Source organism: Phalacrocorax carbo, chromosome 7 (genome assembly GCF_963921805.1).
Source record: "Phalacrocorax carbo chromosome 7, bPhaCar2.1, whole genome shotgun sequence".
Lineage (NCBI taxonomy): Eukaryota > Metazoa > Chordata > Aves > Suliformes > Phalacrocoracidae > Phalacrocorax > Phalacrocorax carbo.
In genome coordinates this window covers 10,123,544-10,135,609 of record NC_087519.1, presented here as the reverse complement: position 1 = coordinate 10,135,609, position 12,066 = coordinate 10,123,544, and the positions used below count along the sequence as shown (strand labels likewise).

Sequence of the window (12,066 nt, the reverse complement as noted above, 5' to 3'; positions counted from 1 at the left end):
AGCCTGCGCCACCATCAGCATTATCCCACTAGTTCTAACGACAAGAAGCTCATATGGGCAGCATGCGTATAAAGCTTGGCACATGCCGCCCACCCCCCGCCCCCCAAAACAGTGAGAAAACCTATCAGAAAAACCACTGAGGCAAGCAAGATTCCATGGGACATGCTGCCAGTGTGGACTCTTCACGTTACACATTAGCACCTTCCAATTTAACAGATTAGTTCCTAATTAACTCCATTCCAGTCACACGACTTCATTAAAAAAAGCGCCTCAGCTCATGAAGTTTGAACCTGCCTTTAAACCCCGAAATGAGGCAGATTCAGCTAAAAAAACCAGTTTGTTCTTTGTACCGTTTAAGTTCAAATGACAAAAGAGAAAACTGTGGGAGTGTTACACAAGGACATTTAGCTGCAAACCAAAAGAAACTCACACAGGATTTTACTTTGTGCAACCAACTTCTCCAGCTCTGACTGCAAAGCAGCCTTAAAGTAAACCTGTTTTCCTTTTGTTGCAGCTACACTTAGCAGACCAGTACAGCTAGTGACTACCTCTCACAGGAAAACGGGTTCAGAGGAAAGGGAAGAGTGACAAGGGTGAGTTCAGGCCAGAAAACCCCAATTATGAAGCATACTGGTAGCACAGGAACTTCGAAGTGGCAAACAGCGGCTTTCTCTGTCTTCACACAGGCATCAGCTTTTATTTCCAGCCAGCCATTGCATGTTGGTAGTTACCAATAATTCCAAACCAGTATACAGACACCAAGTGCTAATGACCTCTCAGCTTCCTACCAGCTCCACTTACATCAACAAATAGAGGAATTATCTCAGGACTTTATGCAGAGTATGGAATGAAGCGGGTGGAAAAATTAGTAGCGTTAATATTCAACTTGACAGAAGGACAAGTCTATTTCTTTACGCTATCTGATAAAAGGTGTTTGGATTTTCCTGCTCCTGAAGAACAAGAAAGTGTGCAATTTTGGTAAGACTAGAGACTTTACAAAGTGATCAAGACAGCTTAAAATGATTAAAAAATACAGATGCCAACATACACGGGCTTAAAAACAGGTTTAAAGAAACTTTATAAAAATACAAAGTTAATTAAAAATTCAGATATAGACTGAAGCACTAAACCTCACACATAGAAGTCTCAGCATTTAGTATTCTCGAGAACTGTCACTGGTATTCCAGTAAACAGATGAGTGTAAACACATTTCTGTCTCTGTCTCAATACTTCTCCAAAAAAACAGGCTTAGTGTCATTCAAAGAGGAAAAGTGTTATTTAAAATTAAAATGCAGCCTATTTCACTTTTCCTGTCTGGAACTTGAGTTGTGTGCAACTATGCTGAATACAGAAAAACATCTCAAGAACATGAGAGACATCAGAATAATGCAGATTTGTTTTTCCATAATTTTAATCCCTGGATTAATATCATAGCCAAGCGTAAATATTTCATAACCAACATGCGATCTAAACGGAAGTCTTAAGCCCATAAATGGTCTGTCCCAGAGTTCCACTACATGACAGACATGTCAGTTACGTACAGCTACAGAGATGTTTAAGCATCTAGCCACTAAAATGATGTTAAATTCTCATTTCTTGTAGGAAAGCCCTTTCACTTCAGTATTTAGATAATGAAACATTTTTTTCACATATTCACAGACCATTAAGCTAGGTAATATTTGTATTTTGCAGAAAACTGGAAAGCGTCCCATTGCCAACTCAGCAACTCAAAAGGCAGTATTTAAACTGCACATTAGGCTTACTTAGCATTCTTAGCCATGCCGCTCTGCAGCTAGAAAAATCTACAGAGACCAAATTCTCACGGAATCCCAACACAGAATGCACATAATAGCAAGCCACTGTAGGTGCATATAGAACTATTTTGTTTCCCATCACGAAGACACGACAGTTGAGCTGTGCACATTCATAGAAGTGCACTGCAATTCATTTTCACTGCTAACAGCACAAGTGAAGTCAGACTGACAGCAACGAACAGCTCAGTAAGGCAAGAACAAAATACTCAAGTGCTACAGTACATCTGTTGTCACTGTTCCCCCTCCCACTTTTTCTTTTTTAAACTATTATTTGATTTGGCTGATATTAGGTAATCACTGTTACTTTTGTAATCAGAGCTACTTTTAAGGCTTTGTTTTTTCCCCTCTCACAGAAGCATTTGTAAATACTGGATTTTAGGTCTGAGGATGATGAATGAGTTGGAGTATGTGTGCTTCAAATTCTGACTGCACCTTCAATTTAGTTATTCATTTAACTAATAACCTATTTGGAAAAATTCTAAACATGGGGAGTGGACACAGATACTGTAAGAGCCACTATTACTTCCAGCTGTTTTGGAATACAGATTTATATCTACGGCCTCCCCCACCTTCTAATTTTAATCTGTTGTAACCAAAATAAACCAAACATAACTAATACTACGAATATCCCCTACTACATTTACTGCAACCATGACCTTCTGAAGCAAAGGCAAGCTTTGCACATGACTTCAGTGGGTCTCTGCTTCGTCTTCTCCCTTCCAAGGACCACTTAGCTTTTTATCTGTGCATCCTCTCACCCTCCCCAGGTCTACATACACTGCTAAAAGGAGACTGGCTTCCCCCTCACATTCTCCCATCATTTAAACTGGGTCAAATGAGAAGTTTTAAAAGATTCCTAGAACATCTGCTATTCCCGAATATTTGGAGACTAATTTAGGTCTGTTGCAATTGCTTTTCAAATGAAACACTAGGCCATAAAGGCAACGGTTTTATCTTGAAACCAGTTGTATATAGCTTTCTGTGTGTAAAATATTCTAGAACTTCTTAAAACAAGCTCAAAATCTTCCAAAAGAGGGACAGTAACTTACTTTATTTTGGTCACAGACATCAGGATCTTACATGTTCTCCATCAGGGAGGAACAAATACAAGTCTCTGTATCTTTAGTGATTTTATATGAACAGCATACCAAAGAAGCAGAAATGTTTTTTCTCACAAGGACTAAAGGCAAAGAAACAGGAAATGCATTCCCTCGAGATTATACATGAAACACAGAATCAAGCTGAAAAGTGAACCACACCAGCCTAAGGCTCTAGCCTCTGACCCTCTGTTTTCTCCCCTTAAAAGCAGCAATTATGTATTCCTTTTTCTCTGCTGATCTGATAAAAGTATAGCAATATTAATATTTTAACAAGCAGCTTGAAAACAGCACATCCATTTCATGATAGCATATTACCTTCTAAATCAAAGTTGACTGAGATGTTATAACTGTACAATTACTAATTTGTTAATCATTAGCCTGAAGGACTTAATTATCAGTTGTTAACTACTCCAAACTTGACAGCGTAAAAATCCTGATATTAACAACGCATAACAAAAAAAAACCAGGAGAAAAATTAGTTGTAAACACTATGACTATTTCTTCATTGAGCTGACTATCATGCCAGTTTGAGACTGACATCAGCCTCATTCTTACAAGGTGAATCTCTGCTTGCATTTAGAAGGTGTGTACATCTCAAGTTTAAAATGCAGGTGACAATTCAATAAAGCTCCCTGGAAAGTTACACAACTAGTTCCTTTTAAACACCTAAAGAGCATGTTGAGTACAGAACAACCCTCTTTGCAGCATTTATACGTACCTTGGAAAAGCATCAAAGCAATAGGTTTTCCTAGTGTCAGGAAAAGCTACCCGTAATCCAGACATCAAGGGAGAATGAAGGATTACTGCTGCACACTCGTACCGAGATGCCAGGTCTACTGTAGGGACAGTACCAATACTCTGACCATACAGAATAATGTTCTCAGGACTAACACCATACCTGTAGAGAAAAGAAACATCCCTTTAAAAAAAACATAAAAACCAAAACCAAACCAAAACACCACCACAACAAAAAAAAAACCCAACACCAAACCCACAACTTATTTCACATCACAAAAGCAAAAAACCAACAAACAAAAGGAGAGGGAGATAAAAGCCAAACCATCCCTCCTACCCATTGTAGCTCTTTAAAAATCTACTACACCGGCTGAAGAGAGCTACCCTCAAAGAAGGAACATCAATTTACTTGTTAAGCTTCACCATCTTCATGAACATCTCTTATCTTTCACTCCACAGCCCAGCAAATTATAAATTAGACTTCCCCCCTGCCCAGAGTCACTCTCAGGAATTTCAATTAGGTGTTCGGGAGCCTAACAACCTTTCCACCATTAAACAAGATAGGTACTCCTCTGCCCACCTTTCTTTCCACGTAGCTGGAACAAAAAGACCAAACTGCCTTGTCAGTGTAACTAAAGATACCAAAGAGGATAAACAATTGAGAGGATAGTTCTGTTGATTATTTTCAATTTCTGACCAGTGTAAATTATCTAATTTTTCTTTTCCGGTTTAAAATATGTCAAGCTTATTTTATAGCTATAAAGATACACCATTCCATAAAATTCAGGGTCCAGAGGGAGTCCTGGATGGCTCCCCAATATTCTCATCCAGTCTATAAAACTGTCCTAGCTTGTGTGCTTATCACAGCTGCAAAAATGTTGAGGGTAATACTAATTCAGTTTTTAGTTAAAGTATGCAAACAAAAGGAATTTGGAAGGGGCACAGGAGGAGGCAACAGTGGCTAGGAAGAAGCGAAGAGTACAATAGTATTTGGCCATCACAACCAGTTAGAAAAGCTGCAAATCAAAGCTATTACTCAGCTAATTATAAAATATTTACCCAGAAGACTTATGTATAACTCTGCTTCCTATTGCAAGCCGTACAATCAAGTGCAGAAGAGACCACATTTCTAGCAGAAAATAATTTGTGCAGAACATGTCTTTTTGCCAGTCTATACTGTCTGCAGTCCTGCTGTCACTGCTATGACAATGAAAATCAAAACCTACAGTTTAGGCTGTACCCAGTGTACACCTGGAAGTTTTCAACTTCCTTGCCAAGCTGACAGCGAGGTGGGCTGGCCTGGATAGTACTTGACTTTCAAGTAGCTAAATAATTGTGGTGTGCAAAAGAGAGAAAATTACAATGGAAGAATAATCAATAACTAAAATTACAATAGAATAATCTAGTACTAATCATCCAAATACAGGCTGTCAAGGTTGCCTGGCTTTATGATGAAGTCAAACTAGACTGGACTGTAGCCTCTGTGAAACTGGAATTTTCTTAGTATTTCCATACTGCTGAGCATAAGGGAGCTTTTGGCATCTACTGTAATATGAATAAGCAACTGTATAAAAATATCTCCCTGGAGTAAAATTTTATCCTCTTGGTAACCGAGCAGCAGCTCACACTGGTGGTCTGTCACCACAGCCGTGGCCTGATGTTTTTAAAGAGATGTTGTGAAGCTCTTTCAGGAGAATTTTTTCTCCCTTACTGTTCGAAATAGCCCAGCACAACAGCACAGCCTAGTTGATTTTGGTATACGTGTTAACAGCATCTTGAGGTAAAGCCTTGTCCTCATGGACTTCATTCTGGCTGTTGGGTGGGGAGGGCTGGAGGCATGTACCTTTGAAGGCAACACATGCATCCAGTCTGCTGATCTACCAGCTGTTGCATCGTATTAAAGGTGGGCAGAAATGCATCAACGTCAGGGAATACAAGAAAACAGGACTGGAACAAGATCTCCTACTTAAGTGGCCCTTAAGGAGGGATGGAATGATATTAATGCAGATAGGTTTTGCAATACCATCCTGAACTCCGGTGTCACAATAAATGTTAAGTCCCCTTTCTAAAAGGTTTACAATGTAAGCAGAATATGGACACAGATGTTTGAATGAGAATCACAGGGTTACAGGACAGCATAGGGTAGCAAGAGAATTACTTCAACACGTACACTTGCCTTAGTATGGCAATTTTCTTCAACACTGATCTGCTTCAGATTCATGCCTTTTGATGTTTAGTTGGGACCTTCCAACTTTCCAACACAGAAGAGTTACTGTAACAGATTTATCTTTTTAAGCCCTTTACCATTAGGCCATCAATCAGAAGGTGAGACATCAAGCTTACCACAAACATCAGCAGAAACAGCTACATGTAAAATTTATTTATTGCAAGGCCAAAGGACATATGACAACTCGTAAGCAAGGGCCATGAATAATTAACACATGCGAGATTGCTGGAGCTGAAGGCCAAGGCTTGGCTCCGTGATACTCTGCGCCTTGACAAATGCTGCTTAGCTGGTGACTCAGCAAGCACAGTCCAACTGAGGTAAAAAATGACCTGGAGATTTTTATCTTTAAAATACAGTATCTTTTAAGCAAAGGCTGGGTCCTTTCCCCACTCTCTGCAAACTCCCCTGGGGTATTAGATTCTTATGCAACACGAACAGCGATACAGAAAATGAAACAGAAGAGAGGAAGAGCGGACATGGATAAGGCAGCAGCAATGAAAGGGAAACTAAGTGACATAGGAAATAAAGTAATAGAAAAAAGCAAAAGACATTCTGAGAAAAGAGGAATCCTGTTACAATCTGCTCTCCTATTAAGGAAGAAAGTCCTTCCACCAGCTAAACAGCAGCTCCTAAAAATATCTTCCTTGAAACACACAGGCTTTGGTCTCTGTGGAAACAGAGCTCCATCTGACGGAGCAGGAGACCCAAGTGAAATTTATGAGTATGCTCCTACACTTCTATGGAGTCCATCAGGGAGTTCAAAACAAGCAGGGCAACATTGCAATGTGGAAACCAGTCTTCAGCAAAACCAAAGCAGGAAGCAATTCAGTTACTATAGGCATATGTAGCACACTGATTTGACAAGGCGGGGGGGGGGGGGGGGGGGAAGGAAAGATGCAGACATGCTTTTTTCCCCCAAGGGAAGTCAATTGCTAAGAAGTGCAAAGCTACTGCTATTTAAAATGATGCAAGCATTTCTGCTCCCCCTTACCCAAAAACACTTACCAGGTGGCAAAGTTCTCCAGACTAGTCTACTCTCAGTAACCCATGAGCAGATTATGTGGATTACGGATTACATTTCTTATGTGTGCAGAAAAATCCCCCAGCTACCTTCACAAGCAGTACAGCTATCTCCACCTACAACTTCTCAATTCAGGCCAGATCTAGCTCTGGCACCAACACACTCCACAGTTACTGGTAACACCAGATTATTTTTTTTCCTTCCGTGTGTCACTGCCTCAATTTATACAAAATAGGTTTACCAACAATGCTGGTCTCCTTGTAGTAGCATAAACTATGTGCACAGAAGTTGGCTATTAAGAATCCACACCCCAGACTCCTCTACTTACTCTTGCGCAGAGTCCTGAGACCTCAGTCACACCAACAGGTCAGCGGGACAGAGACCGTTGCACGATGCTGACAGCGCGCCCAGCAAAGGAGGACGGGACACAATTACTTCTAGTTCAGTCTGCTTAGCTGTATGGTTGTGGCTTGGGCCACGTACCCGCTCAGTTTCCTCATGCCACAGATTATGGTATCAATTGCCTTTGTAAAGCACGTAAAACCTTCTGGCTGACAGAGCTATGTACAAACTAGGCACTCTCATAAAGCATCTTTAATTATAAGCATAACATACTGATTCACCCCCCGGCCCCAGGGCTTCAGCTTTGAGTGATACAGACGGAAAGTTTACCGTTGCTATTTTTACTCTCTCCTTAGTCAGTTGAAAGCGCTAGTGGAATGCTGCTTCAGGGACTACAGATGCGCCATACAGCTGAAGCCCTGCAATGTTCACGGGCAAAGTTACAGCATCTGTGCCAATCCTCAGAGGTGCTAAATACATATTCATTAATGAGGCCAGTTCTTTTTTCAGGCTTACTGAATCAGTGAAGTTAACCACTTGTATTTTCAGTTTTGAAGTTTTATGGTATTTGCTGTCCCAATATCCCTTACCTGAACTGGAAAGCATAGAGAACAGCATGGATATAGCAACAGCAACAAATTAGTTTTCAGGACAGTCACAGCAACTATCAAGGCAGAGTATTTTGACTATACAAACCCCATTTCATAATGCTGTTGAGACCTACTGTTTCACTGCTACTAAACCAAGGCAGCGACTGGTGGTTAAGTTTCTCCTTACAACATAGTATATAAAGATAAAAGACCAGGAAAACAAGGTAACTAGCTCCTGTGTTCTTGCAAGGAGACCAAGTTTGAAACCATGCGCTCCCCTCTCAAGGGAAACACAAAACCAAAATAATTCATTTTCAAGACACAAAGGAAATCCAGCATACATCAGGAATGACAAATCATGCCACATTTGGAGGAACTAGTGACTTCTAGAGTATTTTTACTAAAACATACATGTGCTTAGTTATAATAAGATCTTCACAGGCTATTCTTCAAGCCTTTTTCTTCCTGTTTATACAAACCCATTTGTCACAATGCACTATTCGTTCCCTTTTCAAAAAAGCATTATCTCTAAACTTTATAGTCCAGAATAATTTAGATTGCTTGTTAAGAAATACAGATAGGTTGTTCTATAGGTTCATTATACACTTCCATAAGATACACATCTACATTTTCAGAAATAAGTGGCTAATTAATCCAGTATGAATCTAAAAATCTAATTTTGGGGGTAGAAAGGAAAACCAAAAATCCTCAATTAAGTAAGAATCACACATGCAGATTGCATGCCTCCAACAAGAATTTACATTGTAGGACCTTTATGTTCAAAAAGGTCAACAAGAGAAGTTTGGTCAGTATGTATTATTGGAAGTAATTTACATTATCAGAGCAAAACACTGAATTTCACATTGCACTTCAGCAAGTACCACTCCAGCATGTCAGCCAAAATACCACAGAAATTACAGCAGATTTTCAGCCTGAATGCCAGCACTAAATTGAGAGCAAGGCACTAGATTAAGGATTTTTGGTGTTAACCATAACAACAACTGTCAAATGAGAAAAATCAGAATTATTTCAAGAGTCACAGGAAGCCCTGGCACACACCATAACTCCCTGTGCCAGTTTCTCACTCCAGTTTCCTCGAATTCACACAAACATAGGTCTACAATTCTTCACTATTTCACTAAGCACAATAGACACTGACACTAATTCTTTAAATGATGCATGTCGTCTTCCTCCTCTATCTCCTTCCTGTCCAAGTCTACAAGTCCTATGTGATTCAAGTACAGGTACAACAGACTCTCTTTGACTTCGCATATTCATTCTGGTAAAAGCCAAAAGGAGTTTTGCACAGTATTTTGGCTTATGAAGCTACAAAAAAAAAAGAGACAAATTTTTTGGCATATATCCCAGCACACTGTCACAGGAGCAGACAAGTAATTCCACAAATGTGTTCACATTCAAAATAATTTCAGTTGCTGCCAGAGACATTTAATCACAGAATTTGCCACAGTTTTACATCACTATTATTTTACTGCCACATCACATAGTCATTTGGTTATGCTATAGAGAAACCCCAGTGCTAATCAATATAGGCTAACTAATGCTGGAGTTCCAGAATGAACCTATGGCTCTTGAAAAATGCCCTCTTAAAGGCTATTGTAGAAGTTCATTATTTGTAAATATCACACTACTACAGGCTTGCTCAACTATGTGACTGTAGTGCTCTTCTCTTCAAATAAATAAATGGATCAAGTGGAAGCAACTTCTAGGCACTTCTTAGGATGATCATTTGCACTGCAGTAACTTAATTATACCGAAGCATGAATCACTACAACTGCTTCTTGATTACTGTCTTGTGATAATCAGTGATCTGTTATCAAATATTGAGAACTGTGCTCAAAGTTCAACCAAGTCCTAACAAGGATATTTAATATCACTGGTGAGCGCAAGCAACCATGACAAAAGCAGGTGACCTACACATTGCTGAGTAGCAAAGCCACTGCAAGTTTGCCCTGAACAACCAGGGTAGGTAAAGGAAGGCTATTATTTCAGGCATTCCCTGGTACAGACGGCAATGAAATTACATTCTAAATTAACTGAATTAAGCTAATCTACACTGAGTAGCTTTGGGGTGAGGGTTGGGTGTCTTTTTAAAAAAAATCCAAATAATACTAGTTCCTCTAAAAATTGCCCTTTTTCAAATAAAACCTCAAATTACCTTGTGTTCATCTGCTTTGAACATAGGCTTCTGAAAATGTCACATTTCGAAGTGGGAAACACCTTCCCGAACTAAAGTAAATCTGCTCAGGACTCTGAGCAAAACCAAGCACTCTTGAACATTAAATCGATTCCCCTCCTTTTTTTCCCCCAGCTTCACCATTACAGGTTAGTTCCTTCTCCCACTTCAATACCCATTTTGTTGGAGGATTTCACAGCACACCATGGCAGCACTTCTATGTGCTCGTCTCACACCACACATTTTTGAGCCAGCTTACCACTGCCCTACCACCAGCCCAGCCATGCCACAGCTAAGCAACCCAGCAGGTAGCAGGTCCAGTCTGTCTTCTGTTACTCATAAATCAGGGTCTGTCATCACAACCATTTATAGTTAATGATCTCACAGCAGAAATAGTTTGACAGATGCAATCAGACTGCACCTACCCATTCCAATTTTTCAAGCATTTTTCAGAAATAAGAGTCAAAAGAGAAGTTAACCATAAGAGCATAAAAAATAATAGATAGTACAAATCATCAACCAGGAAAGATGGCTTTTGCAAACTTGTGTTCTGGAAGAAGTCTCTTCTAAGCCAGCCAAACAGTAGCAAAATGTTGTGATACAAAAGACACAATGGGCAGAAAATATGCAACCTGTCTTGCAGACGAATTTTTTTAAGGAGCTACAGGAACTAGAACTTCCTTTATTTTCTCTTGTACTGAGAACTCAACTGTACTTACAACATGACTTCTCACCACCACAATAACCCAGAACAGTAAATTTTGGTGTTTGGTTTATGTTAGGTTACTCATTTGTCTACCACATGAACTAGCAGTTGTATGTATAAACAAACAGATTTGGAACAGCTGCTTCTGCCTAAGTGTTTGGGTTGGTTTGGTTTTTTTTCAGTAGACAGCAGGAAATGAGGAAACAGAATTTTCATTAAATGTGCATTGAAATTTAAGCAGGAACTTGTGCCATGGGCACGCTGATAGAAGAGAACAGAATAACTGCCTCTACAATTAATTCTTTCATATCAAGTGAAAGTTAGCAAGAAGGCCACTGACCAGCAAAACCAGACTCTTGTAGGACATCCAACAAAAGTGAGCAATGATGTGACTGAGCCTTTTTGAACTCCTACCTTTATCATTCCACTACTTTATGACAAAAGGTGACTAATACTCCAATATTCAGCATGCATCCATGCAATGAGAGGAATGGAGCACTTTCCTAAATGAAGTCCTAAATACACCTCCCTAAATGTTTGGGAGGTTATTTTATCTCCCTAATCACAGGAGTAAATGCAATCCAAAATCACTGTAAATTGAAATACAAGAAGCTAGTAACACTGTAAATCGGAGTTAAACACATGAATATCATCAAATGTAATCCCCACACCCCAACTTTCTTTGCTTTAGCAACCTGAGAAATCAGCTGGTGTTCTGAAGCTAGCCCTGGGTCACAAGGTTATGGGCTTGGAGATACATGTATGCTCTCTACTCTTCATAGGTTCTTGCTTCTCCTAAGTGCTCTTTTAGAGCAATCTTGATTTACACCATTTAGTCCCAAGACACAACAGGTAGATGGCACACTAAAATTAATCTCTCACTCCAATTATTTTAAAAATAGAGCACTGGAGTTAACTTTAACAAAGTATTTTGCATTTAATTAGGATGCTCTGTAGCAAACAAACATGGAATACAGAAGTCTTAGGCTTTATTTATCAAAGACAGGAAACCTTTACTGGCCACCAAGAACTATCTTCATTGACCACAATATCAATAATTCACAAAAACTCAGTCAGCTACATTCTGTTGTATACTCTTTACTGTAACCAGTGTACAAAATCTGTATAGCCAGTCTCTGAGGTACATTTAAATAAACCTGAGACAGCAGAGAAAATTCTGTTACCTTCACAGTGAAGCTCAGTCTATAGTATCTTCTGGAGTGAGAAATTAATTATCTTCACCCCCAGCTTCTATCTCATCTCTATCCTACTGTGGTATTTTTATTTCCTCTGCACACATGTTGTACTCTGTTTTATAGTACAGCAGAGCTAAGACA

At 39.5% G+C, this 12,066-nt stretch overlaps 1 protein-coding gene across 1 annotated transcript in view; it reads right to left on the bottom strand.

Annotated features, from left to right (window-relative positions):
* Positions 1 to 12,066, bottom strand: part of ABHD17C (abhydrolase domain containing 17C, depalmitoylase) — a 30,603-nt gene that overhangs the window by 1,689 nt on the left and 16,848 nt on the right. The window contains exon 2 of the mRNA XM_009502616.2: positions 3,633 to 3,812. Within this exon, the coding sequence (XP_009500911.2) occupies positions 3,633 to 3,812 (180 nt within the window). The remainder of the gene's footprint in view (positions 1 to 3,632; positions 3,813 to 12,066) is intronic.